Source organism: Ursus maritimus, unplaced genomic scaffold, assembly GCF_017311325.1.
Source record: "Ursus maritimus isolate PB19 unplaced genomic scaffold, ASM1731132v1 scaffold_2, whole genome shotgun sequence".
In the NCBI taxonomy this organism is placed as follows: Eukaryota; Metazoa; Chordata; class Mammalia; order Carnivora; family Ursidae; genus Ursus; species Ursus maritimus.
Genome location: NW_024424452.1, coordinates 10,267,204 through 10,286,702, shown reverse-complemented (window position 1 = coordinate 10,286,702; position 19,499 = coordinate 10,267,204). Strand labels below are relative to the sequence as shown.

At 52.4% G+C, this 19,499-nt stretch overlaps 1 protein-coding gene across 1 annotated transcript; it reads left to right on the top strand.

Annotated features, from left to right (window-relative positions):
* Window positions 1-159: 159 nt before the first annotated feature.
* On the top strand, window positions 160-18,614 carry RFC2 (replication factor C subunit 2). The gene is made up of 11 exons (XM_008698652.2): window positions 160-329; window positions 2,867-2,936; window positions 5,116-5,157; window positions 5,435-5,541; window positions 9,070-9,171; window positions 9,701-9,801; window positions 12,419-12,576; window positions 12,801-12,866; window positions 14,704-14,784; window positions 16,329-16,442; window positions 18,251-18,614. The coding sequence occupies exons 1-11, from the start codon at window positions 175-177 to the stop codon at window positions 18,359-18,361; spliced, it is 1,107 nt and encodes a 368-aa protein (XP_008696874.2). The 5' UTR covers window positions 160-174; the 3' UTR covers window positions 18,362-18,614.
* The last annotated feature ends 885 nt before the right edge of the window (window positions 18,615-19,499 follow it).

Sequence of the window (19,499 nt, the reverse complement as noted above, 5' to 3'; positions counted from 1 at the left end):
GGTCAGGTCTCGCCTTTCTCTCGCTGGCCGGCTGGACGCCAGCCCTTCCACGGCCACCGGCGTCCCCCAGCCCCTGGCCCGGCCGGTGCTCTGTGCGCAGGCGCGAAAGGGGGCTAGCCCGCCGCTTCCGCTTACGCCCGGCGTCCCCCCGGTGCTAGGGGCGGGGTCTGCGTGATGGCGTCACAGGCCGGGGCCTCCGGCGCGGGAAGAGGCGGCGGGAGAATGGAGGTGTTGGAGAGCGGCGGAGGCGCGGGCGAGCGCGGGGCCCAGGAACCTGCCCCCTCCTCCAACAAGGTCCCGGGCAGCGCCGGCCACTACGAGCTGCCGTGGTGAGGGCCCAGACCATGAATGATGGGTGCTTTGGACGTGTGGGTGGGCGAGTTGGCGGGCCGTGTCCCGGAGGAACCTAGGGACGGGAGCTCGTTCTAGGGGGTCCTTAGAGGAGCAGGAGGCCCCGGGGTGGCATCCAGTAGATTAGTATTTGGAGAGGGCGAGGGACGCGCGTCGTTGACCCCACCTGGGCTCAAGAGTAGCGGGTCTGAACTCTGGAAGCGGGATCTTGGACAGAGCAGTGCTAATTGTGATCATAGCTGCCCCCTGTGGCCTCCCACTCAGCGCCTGGCGCTGTGCCTGGGGCTACTCTGATGGCGCGAAGCGTCGGATGCAGGATCAGAACTCGGGGTTGTGTGCAGAAGGCGCATCCTGGGTAGCTGAGAGGAGCTGGTGACATGGAAAGTCACCTGCCGCGGGCACAGCTGTGGTGTGGGCGATCCGCTCCGGCCGCACTCCCTCTGCGCGGGGTGATGGTTTACTCTCCGTCCTGCGCGCATGCTCGTCCCTCCTGCCCACCCTTCTGAACAGATACCTAAATGGAGCGTAGTACAGCTTACTGGAATATCCACAGCAGCGCTGTTCGGTCCCCCAGCCGTTAGCCACTTGAGTCCATTGACAGCCCTGGCAATGAGGCTGGTCCCAATTGAGATGGGCTGTAAGTGTACAAAATACACCGGATTTCCAGGACTTAGTGTAAAAAAAAATCTCATTATTAATGATAATCTTTCAAATATATTAGGTTCAATAAATTATTAGTAAAATGAACTTTCACCTATTTTCTTTGTACTTTTTTTTTCAAAACATTTTTACTCATTTATTTGACAGAGCATGTGCACATGAACGGTGTGGGGGGTGCTCAATCCCAGGACCCTGAGATTATAACCTGAGCCGAAGGTAGATGCCTAACGGACTGAGCCACCCAGGCGCCCCTCTTTTTACTTTGTAATGTGGCCACCAGCAAGTGTAAAATTACATATGTGGCGTGAGTTACGTGTGACACGACTTTAAATGCTTAGGATATTTCATTATACAAAACACACTCTGCTGTTGTGAGCTTCCATTTGATAGGGAGAGAATAAGGAATAAACCAGTAGATAGGTAGCGTATTTGATCATGACAGGTGGCGTGGGGTAAATGACTCTGGTGTTCAGGGAAGGCCTTTGATGAGATGATATTCCAGCAAAGATGGGGACTCAGGGAGTGAGCCAAGTGGCAATGTGTAGAAAGCTTTCAGGCAGGGGGAGCCCCTGTGGAGGCCCTGAAGGAGGCGCTTGTTGGCCATGTTCACAGTCTAGCTCAAATGTCAGCACCTGACATTCCTATGCGCTGATTCCACAGCTCTTGGTTTATATAAGCAGTTGAGCATCGTAGGAGGATTTGCTAAGCTCTCTGTGCTTGCTGATAGGGAAGGCCTTCAGAGCAAGAACCATGTCTTGCTCATTTCTGTACCTTCCACTTTCCTCCTGCTAAGATCTGGAACTCCGTATACAGTGCTCGGCACCTGGGGAGGACTGAGTATGAACAAGAAACAAGTAGCGCCAAACATGCTCCATCTGCTGGTCTTGGAGGAGAGCTCTTTATTTACTGTAGTATGTGGCAAACAAGCTTCTTTGCACGCGGCTGCTTCTGGAGCGGAACGGTCCCTGTAGGGAGTGCAAGCTGAGGGTAGATCAGGGAGTATAGAAAAGGGCAGAGGAAGTGCTGATGGTCAAATCATGGCAAACCTATTGCCACTTCTGTTCTCAGAGCTAAAGAATTTGCTCATAGCATCGCTTGCTTATTCATTTAAAAAGAGAGAAGTATTGGCGCGCTTGGGTGGCCTGGTCAATTGAGCGTCCGACTCTTGGTTTTGGCTCAGGTCGCGCTCTTAGGATCATAGGATGGAGCCCCGCGTTGGGCTCTACGCTCAGCGGGGAGTCTGCTTAAAGGTTCTCTCCCTCTGCCCCTCCCCCTACTCATATGTTTGTGCACGCATGCTCTCTCTAAAATAAATGTTTGAAAGAGAGCGAGAGCAGTATTGATCTGAGTAAGCCACTAGCCCGTCCACTTCCCATAGCCTCATAGGATCATAGGGCAGGCCTGTGGCTTCTGTCTAGCCAGCCCTGCTGTGCACCTGGCACCAGTCTGCAGAAACTGGCAGGTAAGGGATAAGAAGGGGGCACGGTGGCACCCGTTGTCTGTCAGATCAGATGATGTCAGTGGCTCATGTACCAAGCTTCTGTTGTGACGGGCAGGCTGTGCTGCCGCCCAGTGTCACAGCGCTCCAGATGGCCTGCTCTGGCCCCTCTCCAGCAACAACAGGTGCGTCTCTGCTGTGGCAGGTTTAAAGCTTTGGTGTGCAATTCTTAGGCACTTAACTTTTCAAATGGCGCTTGGGTTCCCCCTTTGAATTTCAAACCTACAACATTTATTATGTTTAAATTGCATGTATATAATTTTCTGACAGAGCTCTCGGGATTGCCCTTTAGGGTTTGCTCCTTGGACAGCGTGCAAATAGTCACGTCACCATCTTTATGTGCTTTCTTAAAAACAGGGTTGAAAAATACAGGCCAGTAAAGTTGAATGAAATTGTCGGGAATGAAGACACGGTGAGCAGACTGGAGGTGAGTGAGTTTTTTCTAAGAGATAATCTTAGGTCACGTCATTGTGGTTTTGACAAGCTCGAGGGAGGCATTCGGAGGAAGACTGCCCAGATAGTGAGGGGTGGGGCGAGCCACGAATCCAGAAGAATTGAGGGATTGAGGGCCAATCGGTTTGGAGAAGACTAGAAACCGCGGTAGCTCATTCCACATGTTTGAGGCGCTGGCTTATTGACAAGGGGTTCTCCGACCTATGCTTCTAGAGCCGGGATGGCAAACTTTTTCCATAAAGGCCGACGAGTAGATATTTTAGCCTTTGCAGACCCTATAATGTCTTTGTCCAATATGCTTAATTTTTTAAACAATCCTTTAAAAACATAAGAATCATTCTCAGCTAGGGGGCTTATAAAAACAGGCCCAGGCCCCGGGGCACCTGGGTTGTCCATTCGATTGAGCGTCCGACTCAGTTTCGGCTCAGGTCATGATCTCAGGGTCGTGGGAAGTCTGCTTGGGATTTTCTCCCTCTCCCTCCACCCCTCCCACTTGTGCTCACTCTCTCCCCCTCTTAAATAAATAAATAAATCTTAAAAAAAATAAACAGGCCTCAGGCTGGATGACCCCCTACTTCCCGCCAACACCCTTCCCCCATGGTTTGCCGACCCCTGCCTAGAGGGGACTGAGTGACAGGGCACAGCTGACACTAGGACAGAAGTCAGCAGAGGTGCACGCCGTACGGCAAGCGGTGAAATCCTAGCCCTAGAGGTCTTTAGGCGGAATCTAGAAGCCCGGCTATTTGAGACATGACGGAGGCAGTCTCTGCAGTAATGGGGACTTAGACTCTGACAGCGACCACGGTGTTTGTTTATTTTACAAACGAGTTCATTTTACAAATATTTGCGGGCCAGATATGGCACGGTGTTAGGAGCTGTTGATATAATGGTGAGCAAAATAGACACGCCCCCTGCCAGTGTGGGATTGGGCCAAAGTCAACGGGTAATGTGATGAGTGCTCGGCCGTTAACGTGCTCACAGTATCTTAGTTCTCAAATGGAAGAAGGGACAGCAAAGCTAAGGAAGTGGGAGTTAGTTAGACTTGGGGGGGAAGGCAGCAGGAATAGCATGTGCCAAGGCCCGGAGGTGAGAGGGCTTAGCTTGTTGGGGGGTTGGGGTGGTGGTGCCATCTGACTGGAATACAGAGTAGAGCTTTCCAGACATTAATGGGTGTATGAATTGCCCGGGAATCTTGTTAAAAATGCAGATCCTGATCCAGGGAGTGGGGCCAGAGAGTCTGCATTTCTGACTCATTTCCGGGGGGATGCTGATGCTGCGGGTCCATGGAGCCCACCGAGTAACAAGGCTGTACAGTGTGTGTATTGGGGTGTGTGAGAAATGAGCTGGTGAGGTGGGCAGTGTATAAGAGCTGGGGCTCACAGGGCAGGAAGGGGTCATCCAAGGGCTTCGTCAGGCGCAAATGTTTTAATAGATAGGTGTTCTAGAAAGTTGGTTGTGGTTATAGTAGGGAAAATGCATGGGTGTGGGGCAGGATTAGAGGCCAGGAGACCAGTTAATGGCCAGTTAAAAGTCATCCAGGCGAGAAATAATGGACGAAGGAAGTGGCGGCGGAGCTGAAGAGAAAGACACAGAGATAAAGGAGAAGGAACAGCCAAGGGGCGCCTGGGGGGCTCAGTCGTGAGGCATCTGAGCTCAGGTCGTGATCCCGGGGTCTTGGGATTGAGCCCCGCATCGGGCTCTCTGCTCAGCGGGAGGCCTGCTTCTTCCTCTCCCACTCCCCCTGCTGGTGTTCCCTCTCTCGCTGTGTCTCTCTCTGTCCAATAAATAAATAAAATCTTAAAAAAAAGAAGAAGAAGAAGAAGAAGGAACAGCCAAGCCTCTGTAATTCAGGCGCTGTGTGGGGCAAGGGGAGTGGGGGAGGCCCAGTTAAAGATGACTGTGACCTCCAGGTTCCCGGCGTGGGCAGTAGGGTTGATAGCATTGAGGGCCCACTTGAGGGGAAGCATGGGTGGGGCCTTGGGTATGAGGGGGAAATGAAGAATTCGGATGGGAATATACGGAGGTGAGAGTTCTGTGGGGCATTCTCATGGAGAACGCTGTGGCCACGTCACCATACGGGCCTGTGTGGCTGGGGAGGCTTGGCGCCTCGGGTCTGCAGATGAACCAGTTCTGACACCCATTTCTTCCTTCAGGTCTTTGCAAGAGAAGGGAACGTGCCCAATATTATCATTGCCGTAAGTACCCGGTCCTGGCCCTGCTGGAGGCCTTGGAGTCTCACTTTCCCTCTAAGAGCTGAAGTGCACAGAGCTGCCTCGTCAGAGAGGCCCACGGCCACCAGAGCCTTTGCCGTTCCCCTTGGCAGAGGGAAGCACTCCACCCCAGTTGGTCAGGAGGCCTGAGGGTGGGTGGCTATGTTGATTCGCCGTGTGCTGTGGCTTGGGGAGGAGGTTCGAAGGGGAGCTAAGGCAAGCTCATTCTGTCGGCCTCAAGCCCTTGCGGTCCCCTCCCTAGGGCCCCCCAGGAACGGGCAAGACGACAAGCATCCTGTGTTTGGCGCGTGCCCTGCTGGGCCCAGCATTCAAGGACGCTGTTCTGGAGCTCAATGCCTCCAATGACAGGTACACCTGGAAGTTCAGACTGCGAGAAGGGTGGCGAGTGTTTGAAGTTTGTGTTGTCATAGAAACCGCCTTTTTGCCGTTCTGTGTTGTACTTGGTTTGTCTGGCCGGCTCTGTGTTTTCCTTTGATCCTTCCCCATGAACGAGAACAGGCGTCACTTGCCTGTCCGAATGGCATCGTAAGCACCGACTTGCTGGTTTACTTTTTTTTTTTTTAGTGAAAGCTTTTTGTTTGTTTTTTAAGATTTATTTATTTCTTTTGGAGAGAGAGAGAAGCGCACACGTGCGTGCAGGAGAGAGGCAGAGGGAGAGAGAATCTTTTCTTTTTTCTTTTTTAAGATTTTATATATTTGACAGAGAGAGACACAGCGAGAGAGGGAACACAAGTAGGGGGAGTGGGAGAGGGAGAAGCAGGCTTCCCGCTGAGCAGGGAGCCTGATGCGGGGCTCGATCCCAGGATCCTGGGATCATGACCCGAGCCGAAGCCAAGAGTCGGACACTCACCCGACTGTACCACCCAGGTGCCCCCTTTAATGAAAGTTTTAAAAATTATTTTTAGGGGCGCCTGGGTGGCTCAGTCGTTAAAGTGTCTGCCTTTTGCTCAGGGCCTGATCCCAGGGTCCTGGGATCGAGCCCGGCATTGGGCTCCCTGCTCTGCTGGGAGCCTGCTTCTTCCTCTCCCACTCCCCCTGCTTGTGTTCCCTCTCTCGCTGGCTGTCTCTCTCTCTCTGTCAAATAAATAAATAAAATCTTATAAATGAATGAATGATTATTTTTAATTGTGGCAAATACCCATACCATAAAATGTACCGTCTTCCGGCATTTTTAAGTGCACCGCCCAGCACTGTTAACGTGCCCTCCCATTGCTGTGCAACCGTCCCCAGAACCCACTTCATTTGCAGAACTGAAACTGCATATCCATGAAACAATAACTTTCTGTTTCCCCCTGTCCCCCAGCCCCGGCAACCACCATCCTGCTTTCTGTCTCTCTGAATCTGACTCCTCTGGGGACCTCACCTAAATGGAACCATCCAGTCTTTGTCATTCTGTAACTGGCCTACCTCACGGCAGCATAACGCCCTCAGGGTTGTTCGAGTTGGAGCAGGTGTCAGAGTGCCCTTCCTTTCTGAGGCTGAATCGTGTCCCACCGCGTGGACAGACCACCACCGTTTGCTTATCTAGTCATCTGTTTGGGACACTCGCGTTGCTTTCATCTTTCTGCTGCCATGAATCATGAATAATGCTCGTGTGAACGGGGCTGTACACATAGCTCTTTGAGACCCTGCTTCACGTATCTCGGACCCATACTCGGGAATGGGATGGCTGGATTGTTTCCGGTAATTCTGTTTAATTTTCTGAGGAAGCGCCCGCCGTCTTCCACGGCGGCTGTGTCACTTGATGGGTGCACCAGTGCGCGATTTCGCCACTTCCGCACTGACACTCGTTTTCTGTGTTTGCTGGCGATGGGGGTCATCCCGATGGGCAGGAGGTGCTGGTCCCTCTTCAGATAAAACCACTAGGGGATTAGGAAACGAGGAACCGTCGAATAAAATGCCTGCAGGGTCTGCCTTTGAGGACGTGGTCCTCGGTGCCTTCATCTTTTCCTGGTTTTGAAGAGCCACACGTCCCTGAAACAGTGCCCTTCGTGGGCAACAAACTGCCCGTCTGCTGTCATGAACGAGCCTGATTCCAGATGTCCGACACAAATAGGTTCTAGCTTATCGTTACTTCTTGTTCTACTCACACTTGACTCATTGGACTCCCTGGTTTATTTGAGAGAGAGAGAGTGAGCGCGAGCGTGTGCGCAGACCAACACACAAGATAGCAGCAGAGGGAGACGGATAAGCAGACGCCAGGCCGAGCGTGGATCTGGCTGAGCAGCTCGATCTTATGACCCCGAGATCAGGACCCGAGCCAGAATCGAGACTCAAACGCTCAAGCAGCTGAGCCACCCAGGCGCCCCCCCCCCTTTTTTTTTGAAGAGGCGAGAGGAGGGGCAGAGGGAGAGAGAGAATCTTAAGCAGGCTCCACGCCCAGTGCAGAGCCCGACCTGGGGCTCGATCTCACCACCCTGAGATCATGACCTGAGCCAAAATCAAGAGTCAGAGTCTCAACCGACTGAGCCCCCCAGGAGCCCCCAAATTCACTACTTTTGAAAACTGCGGTGGCTCATAATTTTGAGAGAATGGCCCCTAACAGTAAAATAGTCCCAACTTTAGATTGATGAACACCCATTAGAGTGATCAATACGATGGTTTTTTCTTCCATCTGTTTCCTGCTAGTCCCCTTTGTATAAAATACCTGCCTTCAGCTTCTGATCACTGCCAACTACCCTGTGGAGGTTGGTGGGCAAGCAGGCATCTTAAAAGATGGGAGAATATTGTCACATGACCTTTTAGCAAAACAGGATGGTCCACATTCTTGTCAGAAGGTATTGGGGAATGAAGTCCTTCCTTTTGAGTGACCAACTGGATGAAAATATGTCTATTTTTTATCCTTAGATATATATTGTTCACTCCGTGGTGCTAAAGTTGGAGAAAATGCACCCATGATTTTGGCATCGGAGGACCCCGTAGCCTGAGATAGTCTGACTGTGGTCGGTTTCACAGTCCTCATTAGCGTCCGAAGTGCTGCTCTTTGCCTCTCTCTTTTCCTTTTTCTTTTCTTTCTTTCTTTTTTTTTCTTTAGGATTTTTATTTATTCATTTGGCAGAGAGAGAGAGCACAAGCACGGTGAGTGGTAGGCAGAGGGAGAGGGAGAAGCAGGCTCCCCATGACCTGAGCCGAAGGCAGTTGCTTAACCGACTGAGCCACCCAGGCGTTCCGATGTCTGGTCATTTCCTGATTTGCCTAATAATATGGAATGTTCTCATTTGTTTTCATCTTTTGTTACTGGAAAATGAAAAAGTCTTGAATTTTCAGCTGTGGTTGATGAATGCTTTAAAAAACAACAAAGATGGAGTACTTAAACTTCTTTTTTATCTTCTAGAAAGAGAATGCAGTGCCGTCTAGTGACACAAAGCATTGTAGGATGGGGCAGTAGGGACAGTTTTCCCTCCTACCACACCATCCTAGGCAAGTGCAACAGTCTTGCATTTTCTTAAGCCTTTAATCTTTTTTTTTTATCTTTTTTTTCCTGCAAAGTTGGGAATAATTGATAAGGAACAAGTAAATAGTCACTAGGATGATGACATGGCCATTTCGTTTCAAGATACAGGAAGAATAAGGTCACTGAGCCCTCAGGCTGTATCTCAGATTATCACAGGGTCCAGTGAACTCGCAGGGTAACTGCAAGATAAGATGACTCTCGTGCTATCAAAAGGAAAAAGTAAATTTTCTCTTTGTTTTCTGGAGGACCTCCAAGAGGGAATGAAAGTAATGCGACGTTGATCCTTACACATAGTTAGAATCGCCCTGAAAACTGAAACACTGGAGCTGTGTGCATGGTGGTGTTCCGGGGGTTAGAAGCCCCCTGAAGGGACGTGGGTCTGGGTGGGAACGTGACAGTACAGTGATGCCTTGTTGTTCCAGGGGCATCGATGTGGTGAGGAACAAAATCAAAATGTTTGCCCAGCAGAAGGTCACCCTTCCCAAAGGGCGTCACAAGATCATCATTCTGGATGAAGCAGACAGGTAGACGCTTTGCCAAGTACACACTGACCTCGATTTCTCAGTCCCTCATCAGGCGTTATTGAAGCAGGAGGAAAGCTCTCTCCGCTCTGCACTCTCTCAGCAGACCGGCTCATTGAATAGGGACCTGAGCCTTACGCCTTATCTTTCTTAAGTAACTTAAAACATTTGTCAAGGACGATGCCGGTTAATGGGTTCGTTCCAGCTTCCTGTGAATGATTTAAATGATAGCTCTTTTTATTGTGGCGAAATACACCTGACATAAAATTTACCATTTTAGCTATTTTTTTAAAAAGATTTTATTTATTAGCGAGAGAGGGAAGGAGGGAAGGAGGGAGTGCGGGGAGGGGCAGAGTGAGAGGGAGAAGCAGACTCCCCACTGATCAGGGAACCCCATGGATGCAGGACTCCATCCCAGGACCCCAGGACCCTGACCTGGACTTGAGGGTGCCCAGGCTCTCTAGGGAGGGGTTTGTGTCCAGTGGGTCCTGGGTCCCAGTTGCAAACTGCTCTCGTGTGTTTTTCTTCTCAGCATGACTGATGGTGCCCAGCAAGCCTTGAGGAGAACCATGGAGATCTACTCCAAAACGACTCGCTTTGCTCTTGCTTGTAATGCTTCAGATAAAATCATAGGTGAGGGTCAGTTGTGGGTGGCCTGGGGTCCACCCGTGTTGCTCACATTGGCTCTTTAACACCAGAAGAGTACGGGCTTTTTGATTGGCTGCCACGGGCTGAGCACTACAGAATCAACTTTTCCATTTAATCTTATGTAATTCAGCGTGAGGGTAGTCTTGGCTCCACATTAGCGAGAAGCAAACTGGAGCTCAGAGAGGTTGAGTAGTTTGCCCGGAGTCACACAGCACGCAGAAGAGCTGGGACTGGAACCCCGTCTGTCGGATCTTGCACCCTCGCAGGCTGTCCTGTGCACAGAGTCATGGTCACTGCCCTGCTCCCGACGTGCTCCTGCACCTTCTGTGTGCTCGGGCACTTGGCACACACCCCGTCTGTGCACGGGGCTTTGTCATCACCAGGGACTGCCTCCCCTGTGCAAGCTCACCCATCAGTCCGCTCTGACCCGGTGCCTGTCCCTCCCTCCCCTGAAGTCTGTCTGCTTCCTCACTCCTTTGCCCCCTTCCCATCTCAGCTTCCTGCTGGTGGCACTTTCTTCCCTTTGCGATACCCACGGCAGACTCACTCCCGCTTTGGTTCTCTCTCTCACCATTTCTCACCCCTCTGTTGGTCACGTCCACCCTGCTAACCCCCAGCCGGTGTGAGCTCAGCCCCCGGACTCGCCCTTCTGCACCCAGGCCACGGCTCGCAGCTGCAGACTAGCGTGTGGCCAGCCACACTGTGCTGCACGCACAGTCCCGGTTCCCAGCCTCGGCGGGCCTGCCGTGGCACCAAGAGCCCTCCGTGTCCTTCCACCTGCCCCAAGTGCTCATTATTTCTTCCTTAACCTGTTCAGCCATCACTCAGCAAACATTTACTCTGTTCTGTCGGTGCTGGTGGGGGACATACGGCACTGAATGAGAACATTCTTGACCGTCAAGACGCCACCAGTGTAGTAAGACATCTGTGAGGGCAGGAGTGGCATCATACTTAGAGACCCCCTCCTCAGATGCATTTCGCGCAGGGCTCTGCATCCACGAGTTCGTTCAGTGATTGGACCCAGTAGCAGTGGGCAGAGAAAGCGCTGGCCCTCCCTTATCAATTTTTCTTATCCATACAGCAGCCTGACTTTTTTTTTTTTAATTTCTAAGGAGCTATAACAGGGAAATGAAATCACTAAAGAAATGTATTTCTTAGTATTAGAGGAAATAGCTCAATACCAAGTTGCTAGTTGATTATTTTGTTTTTTTGGGTTTCTTTTTTTTTTTTAAGATTTTATTTATTTATTTGACAGAGAGAGAGACAGCCAGCGAGAGAGGGAACACAAGCAGGGGGAGTGGGAGAGGAAGAAGTGGGCTCATAGCAGAGCAGGGAGCCCGACGTGGGGCTCGATCCCAGGACCCTGGGCTGAAGGCAGACGCTTAATGACTGAGCCACCCAGGCGCCCCGCTAGTTGATTTTTTCCTTTTTTAAAGATCATATTTTTGAGTCATCTCACACCCAGTGGGGCTCAAACTCAGAACCCTGAGATCAGATCAGGAGTCCTAGGCTTGACCGACTGGGCCAGCCGGGCGCCTGCTGCAGAGTTGGTTTTGAAACTCTTCATCACAGAACCTCGGTTCGGGTCCTGGCCTCACTGCAGTGGAGAGAGAGACACACGGGCTCTGAGGAAGGCCCTGCTGCCTTATTCTGACGTGTATTTAAATCCTCTGAACTCTGGGGCGCCAGGCTGGCTCAGTCAGAAGAGCACGTGACTCCATCTTGGCGTTGAGTTCGAACCCCATGTTGGGTGTAGAGACTACTTTAAAAAAATAGTAATAATAAATTCTGCAAACTCAGCTTTCGGTTCTCCGCACAAGAGAAAAATCTGCTAAAGGAAACTTCTAGTGTAGCTGAAATATTAATTGCTTTTAAATATGAACTAATCGAACTCATCGCTCTTCCTCTTATCTGTGCTGATAAGCCATATATGTAATTAAGATTCTGTGGTGGAGATTCCTGATTTCAGATAAGTTGAAATGGACCGACTCTTAGGACTCCCAGGTTTCTTTAATGCACGTAAGCTTCCAGAAGTGCATTCCTTAGAGGATGGAACACAGACTAGATGGGGGCGTGGAGATCGTGGAGAAGCTGTTGTCACAGTCTAAAGCTTGGGTCAGGGGCAGCTTCCAGAATCTGCATCCGTGTTTCTAGTGGCTCTCTGCCCTGTCTGTGGTCAGAATCTCCTGTGGAGACTTAGAGAAACCACGGCCATGTTCTGTGCTCACCCGGGACCAGCCGGGTGGGGACACGCAGCATACAGTGACTGGGACCCCAGCACTGACTCACCTGCGGGCTGTGGCATATGGGTGTCTCTGTCCTGGAGGCTCTTTTTCCCTTCTGGAAGCCAAGGCTAGCCAAGGCCATTGGGGCAGTGCTGGGGAGATCTCTGGTTGCTGCTTCGTGGTTAATGTTTTGAAACCTAGCCCCATTCCGCAGCCAGTGGAGAGCACCGGCTGGGGAGGGAGAGCGTTGGCCACAGGGTGGCTGGTGCATGTCCCACGCATTGGCTTCCTAGCACCTGGGGCTGTCGGGGGTCGTCGAGGGGCTATCGGGGATGCGCCGGCCTCTGCGGGGAGCCTCACCCTTCTGTCCCCGTCAGAGCCCATTCAGTCCCGCTGCGCAGTCCTCCGCTACACGAAACTGAGCGACGCCCAGGTCCTCGCCCGGCTGCTGACGGTGCTGGAGCAGGAGAAGGTGCCCTACACGGATGACGGCCTGGAAGCCGTCATCTTCACGGCGCAGGGAGACATGAGGCAGGTGCGCGTCGTCGGGGCCCCTCGGGCGCCCACCTCCTGGGTCCTGTGCACCTCGTTCTGGGGGGAAAGCCAGGAGTGGCCACTGCTCAGAGGCCGGGGACCCCGCTCATTGGGGCCTTGGGCTGGCTGAGGGCAGACCCGGGAGGAGGGGACTCTGCTGGGACTCGGGTGGGGGGGTGGTCCAGGACTGAAGATAGCCCCCGCTGCGCCCTCGTTCCTCCACAGGCGCTGAACAACGTGCAGTCGACTTTCTCGGGGTTCGGCTTTATTAACAGCGAGAACGTGTTCAAGGTACAGGCGTCGCTGGGGCTCCGGGTGGTTCTGCAAAGCGGTGTTGGCGCTGGGGACCCCCCCGCACTGACCCTGCCGCGGTGCTGGGGCCCCCGTGCGTGCCCCGCTGCCCGGTCATGAGGGTCTCGGGAGCGCCCCCGTGTGTGGGGAAGTGGAAGTGCACACCCCAAGGGGCCTCGCACCCAGGGTTTCTCAGGTCAGGTGGTGAGGACACAGGCTTCCCGCCGCCCCCGGGATTGTCCCACGGCTGGAAGGCGGGGAGCAGGTGCTCAGCACCCCCTCCCGCCTTCCACACCCAGCAAGCTGAAGGACGAAGATCCCCTCTCCCAGGCCGGCCAAGGGTTTTTCTCCTGGGAATACTTTTGAAAACTGGCTGCCCCATCCTCACAACTTGGCTGTTTTGGAGACCAGTTAGTTTACCCCTCATTTGGGGGTAAGAACTGGGGAGGGCTGGCCATGCGTTCAGACCATAGCTGTTTCTTAGCAAGTTTGTGGGGAAAGACAGCCGTGTTGAAAGCCTGTTTCAACCCTGGTGGTGACTGTGTTTCCAGGGACACTCCGGGAACTTGCGTAGTCTCCTCTCGACAGTTCAGGCTCTGAGCCATCCTGGAGCAGACCTTCCAGGGCTCTGGAAAGCAGGATTTCTGGGGGAGGTTAACTGAGCTGGGAAGAGAGGTTCTAGGGCACGTGGGGCTGGCGGAGAGAGCAGAAGTCTCATTTAGAAGTTGTAAACGGTGGGGGGGGGGGCGCCTGCGTGGCTCAGTCGGTAGAGTGCTGGCTCTCGATCTCAGGTTTTGATCTCAGAGTTGTGAGTTCAAGCCCAGTGCTGGGCATGGAGACTCTTAAAAAAAAAAAGTTGTTTTGTTTTGGTTTTGTTTTAAAGATTTAATTTATTTATTGGACGGAGAGAGACAAAGTGAGAGAGGGAACACCAGCAGGGGGACTGGGGGAGGGAGAAGCAGGCTTCCCGCTGAGCAGGGAGCCGGATGCGGGGCTCAACCCCAGGACCCTGGGATCATGACCGGAGCCGAAGGCAGACGCTTAACGACTGAGCCACCCAGGCGCCCCAAAAAAGAAGTTTTAAATGTAGATCCTGAGGTGGAGGGTAGAACGCGGACTCCAGGCCTGTGGGGGGGTGCAGGGGGCAGCCCCAGGCTCGGGGACACCTGCGCCACAACCCCTAGCCTCCTCTTCACGCTGACACACTGGGTGGGGGGGCTGGCCCTGCAAAGCCAGTTTCTATTCCAGGTGGGAGGCTAGTCCTAGCTCTTTTTTTTTTTTTTTTTAAAGATTTTATTTATTTATTCGACAGAGATAGAGACAGCCAGCGAGAGAGGGAACACTAGCAGGGGGAGTGGGAGAGGAAGAAGCAGGCTCACAGCAGAGGAGCCTTGATGTGGGGCTCGATCCCGTAACGCTGGGATCACGCCCTGAGCCGAAGGCAGACGCTTAACCGCTGTGCCACCCAGGCGCCCCTAGTCCTAGCTCTTAAGTGGATTCTGAGTGGCTCTGGGCAAGCGATCCTCCGAGTGACTTAAAGCGTGTGGCTAACGGCTTTTAATAAAAGACAAAAGATTCCTGTCAGCCGGTGTTCACGCCCCTTGTGCTTGGGCAATCCTTAACCACAGTGTTAGAACTTCCTCCCCGGTGAAGAGGGTTGACACCATACTCTGGTGACTCGTTTGTGAGTGACAGGGGCGTTCCCAAGCCTGGTTCTGTTTGCCAGAGAATTCGATGAGAAAAGCCCGCTGAGAGGTTGGTTACGTGGGGGTGTCAGGGCTCCTCCTCAGGTGGGCCCCCTCAGGCCCTGACAGGCCTCTCCTTCGGGTTTGCTCAGGTCTGCGACGAGCCCCACCCCTTGCTGGTGAAGGAGATGATCCAGCACTGTGTGAACGCCAACATCGATGAGGCCTACAAGGTTTGCGCCCCTCTCCCTCCCTGACTCGGGGGGAGCCTTTGCCTCTTCGGCAGAGCGGAGGGAAGCCTCTCTCTGTGCTGGGGACTTCGCTCACATGCGTTGCTCCCCTCGACTCTTAGAATGAGGCTGGGAGTTGGGTTCATGCCAGAGGAGGACACGGATTCCTTGCTCTAAGTCACACTGTTGACAAGCACTCAACCTGCGATTCAGAGTCCCGTCTTTGTCCCATAATTCTATCCTCCACAAGGGAACTTTGTCCACCCAGGACCTGAGGAGAGACCAGCCCAACTCCTTACGTTTCTGTGCTGCCGTCTGTGTCTGCCAAGGGAGACTTTGCCCTCCGTCTCCCTGAGGAACATGGGAATGCCATTTGGGACCCAGTGGTCCCTTGTCACCAGGCGCAGCAGGACCCAGGGCTTCCAGCCTCATTACGGAGCCTGGTCCCGTGTGTAGGTTCCAGGGGGTATCATCACGGTTCGGGTGACCCTCAGGTCCGCAAGGGTGGCCATGGTGTGATTGAAGGCCATTGGCCTGATCCCAGCAGGTTTCCCTCCCCCTGCTCCCACCAAACTAGGCCAGAAGTGGACTGGGTTTAGGGCACGGCCAGATGAAACTTGGAACCCGAGGGTGAGGCGGGAAGACCGAGGCAGAGACTCAGGTACGCGGCCCGAAGGCAGCCTTCAGATTGATGAACACAGAGCTTCCGTGCCCCCTGCATCCGCCCCGAGATGCCATGGCAAAGGCGAAACAACTGACCCCAGACCCCGCTGTCTGAGTGGGCTGGGTGGGGTTGGAACCGGGGCCTGGGCTGAGACCTGGTAGGAGGCTGCTTGGGTGGAGAGCTGGTGGAGGCTAGGCCTGCAGGGGGCGCGCTTCGTGCCCGGCCGCACCGCACACAAATGCTTCTGGCTCTTTCCCCTCAGGATGATAAATACAGCTGTTGAGGAGTCTTGGATCAGGACACTACATGGGTGTCGTAGGAGACCATCCAATACAGTTGAAAGATTTTATTTTTATTTATGAGAGGGGGAGAGGGCATGAGTGGGCAGGGGGAGGAGCAGAGGGAGAGGGACTAGCCCGGAGCCTGACATGGTCCTTGGTCTCAGAACCCTGAGATCATGATCTAAGTCACAACCAAGAGTCGGACGCTTAACCGACTGAGCCACCCAGGTGCCCCTACCATGCAATACATTTTAAAACCTTTGCGATATTGGGGCGCCTGACTGGCTCAGCTGGTAGAGCATGTGACTCTTAATCTCAGGATCCTGAGTTCAAGCCCCACGTTGGGCATGGAGCCTACTGCAAAATAAAAAAAACAAATAAATTAAAACATTTGCAATATAATCTCTGCCTGTTGGGAAACTTCAGTGACCCCCAAGCGGGCTGAAGGCTGTGGCCCCCCTGCGGCCTCGCTGGATGGGGTCTCCGAGGATGATGTGTCCACTTCCTGCTGTGTGACAGGCCCAAGACTGGTATGGCTTCAACCTCATCCCCGCCTCCTCCCCCCACTACCCTTGTCACCCAGCCTGTCTTCCTCTGTCTAGATTCTCGCTCACCTGTGGCATCTTGGCTATTCGCCAGAAGACATCATCGGCAACATCTTTCGAGTGTGTAAAACCTTCCAGATGGCAGAGTACTTGAAACTGGAGTTTATCAAGGTCAGTGAGAGTATAGCAATGGCCCTCCTGGGGAATGCGGGCCATGCTGTGGTCTCTTCGTTTGGCTCCCTGGCCTGGCCCCTGGAAGGTGCTCAGTAAGTGTCCCAACGCCAGATGGTCCCCAGGATGGGAGTTGGTTTAAGCCTGTTCTGCCAGTCAGCGGCCTAGGGTTCCTTAGGGTGGCTCTGTTCCTTCAAGATTTGTTTGTTTGTTTACCCTTAAGGTCAGGTTAATTGAGGTATAATTTACATAGAGTAAAATACAGCCTCTCAGGTGCCTTCTTGTGACAAAGGTGTTCAGTCTCGTAAAGGCCACAAACAAGGTCTGAACAGCTCTGTAATTCCCTCGCCCCCCAAATACATGTGCCCCTTTGTAGTCAGCTCCTCCCCCAGCAGCCAGAAACCACTGCTTTGTTTTCTCGTTGGGGGGACAGAATATTCCAGAAGGTTGTCCTATGGAAATGACAACAGAATCAAGTAGAAGGTAGCCTTTTGAGTCTGGCTTCTTCTGCTTAGCTGAATGCATTTCGGGTTTGTTCACGCTGTTGCATCTGTCGGCAGGTCGTTTCTTCTCATTGCCGAGCAGCAAACCACGGTCTGTGTGTTCACCCCTGAAGGACACCGGGGGTCCGGGTTTTGGTGACCGTCAGTAAGGCCGCTATAAACATTTGCACACGTGAATCGGTGTGAATGTGAATATAAGTTTTTATTTTTCTCGGGCAACTTTCTAGGAAGCGGGATTGCTTGTTCTAATGGTCAGGGTATGTTTAACTTAAGAAGAAACTGCCAGACTGATTTCTGAAGTGGCTGTAGTATTGCACGTTTCTCCCAGCAGTGTGAGAGCATTCCAGCTGCCCCACAGCCTAGCCAGCACTTGGAATGTTTGGTTTATTTTTATTTTTATTTTTTTCAGATTTTTTTTGAGAGAGAGAGAGTGGGGGGGGAGGGGCAGAGGGAGAGAGAATCTCAAGCAGGACTCCTCACTGAGCGCAGAGCCCTATGCGGGGCTCAATCTCACGATCCTGAGATCAAACGTGAGCCGAGACCAAGAGTCGGGTGCTTAACCCACGGAGCCACCCAGGCGCCCCTCGGTTGACTCTGTTAAAGCCACTCTAGTAGGTGTGTCTTAGCATCTCATCCTGGCTTAACGTGCATTTCCCAACAGTTAATGGCATCGAGCACTTTCTTGTGCTGATTTGCCATCCGTAATCTTTCACGAAGCATCTTGAACGTTCAGATCTACCCATTTCTTCATTGGGTCATTTTCTTCTTATTGAGTTTTGAGACTTATACCCTGGTTTCAAGTCCTTTATCAGATGTGTTTTATTACGTATTTTAATATTTTCTCCAAGCCTGGCTTTTTTTTTTTTTTTTTTTTTTTTTTTTTTTTTTGTATTTTCTTAACAGTACCTTATAGGGAAATAGCCGCATCCTTTTAGAAAAAAATAAACTGAACTTTAAACATAACCCATGACCACTTAAGGGTTAAGTTTGAGTTCATTGCATCAATTTAAAGTAAACCAATAGGGGCGCCTGGGTGGCACAGCGGTTAAGCGTCTGCCTTCGGCTCAGGGTGTTATGGGATCGAGCCCCACATCAGGCTCCTCCGCTATGAGCCTGCTTCTTCCTCTCCCACTCCCCCTGCTTGTGTTCCCTCTCTTGCTGGCTGTCTCCCTCTCTGTCAAATAAATAAATAAAATCTTTAAAAAAAATAAAAATAAAAAAAAATAAAGTAAACCAATAGTTCAAGTTAAAAAACAAAGTCCTCCCTTACTTATTAACCAGAATGACTTGTGCTCTGTTTTTCAGGAAATTGGATACACGCACATGAAAATAGCAGAAGGCGTGAACTCGCTCCTGCAGATGGCAGGGCTCCTGGCCAGGCTGTGTCAGAAGACAATGGCCCCGGTGGCCAGTTAGGGCGGAGAACTTGTTGCTCGGGGTGACGAGGGTCCTGAGAGTCTTCGTCCAGAAGAGACAGGAGTCAGCGCCTTCTGCTTCGGAAAGAAGGCTGCCCTCAACCGTGGCCTTCACGCCGCCTCCACGAATGTCTGCAGTCAGCCTCAGACTCACGGACTCGGTGACCGGGTGGAAGGGCCCGGGAGAACCGCAGGGCTTGGCACCCGATCTGGGCATGTGTGGCATCTTAACTAATAAAAATGCTGTACGGTTTCGTCGGTGCTGAGGTGGCGTCGCCAGGCCGCAAGGAAAACCAGCATCCCGTCTCTGCGTGTCCCCAGCATCCGACAAGTAGAACAGGTGATGGAGACAGTAGACTGATGAAGCTAATCTCAGTGCTTCTAGAAGCCTGGGGACAGTTCCATGGGGTAAGGGACGGAGACAGACATCTCAGAACAGCCTGGGACCGTGAGGCCTTCAGAGAGGACCGGCAGGAGTCACCGGGGACAGTGGCCATTTCTGTGCAGACCCGTGTGCATGTTGCTTTAGAATTCCCCAGTGAATTTTCTCTTACTTTGTGTGATTGGTCCTTCCCGACAAGGTACTATTTTTTCCCCCATTTTTTTAAATTATAAAAAAATACCAATGTACATAAAAGTAGAAAGAATGAGGGCCACCTGGGTGGCTCAGTCAGGTCAGCGTCCGGCTCTTGGTTTCGGTTCAGGTCATGATCTCAGGGTCCTGGGGATCGAGCCCCACATCGGCCTCCTTGCTCAGGGGGAGCCTGCTTCTCTCTCTCCCTCTGCCCCTCCCCCTGCTCATGCTCACTCACTCTCTCCCTGCCTCTCAAAATCTTACAAAAGGGGGGGTGGAGAAAAATAATTAAGTCCTCAAAAACTGCAAAGTGAGGTTTTAAAAAACATTTTAATATATTTCCTCCATCTCAGTCTTCATTCGGAGCCTCATGATTGCGGTGAGGTCAGCAGGGGAGGACCAGGGCCCAGAGGCGTGTGTCTGCTGCCCAGGCCGTAACTGCAGAGGCAGGACTTCTCCCACCTCAAGCCCCCACCACAGCCCCACTGACCCGGCTCTGTCTCTGGGCCTGTGAGATCGGGACTCCTGGGTGTGAAGGAACAACTGGCCAGCAGCTGTGTTCTGT

Bases quoted from the DNA above. Each gene is read 5' to 3' on its own strand.
- RFC2 (XM_008698652.2), top strand. From the start codon at position 175: ATGGCGTCACAGGCCGGGGCCTCCGGCGCGGGAAGAGGCGGCGGGAGA. The intron at 12,577-12,800 runs GTGCGCGTCGTC...GTTCCTCCACAG, and splicing joins CGCAGGGAGACATGAGGCAG to GCGCTGAACAACGTGCAGTC. The intron at 12,867-14,703 runs GTACAGGCGTCG...GGGTTTGCTCAG, and splicing joins ACAGCGAGAACGTGTTCAAG to GTCTGCGACGAGCCCCACCC.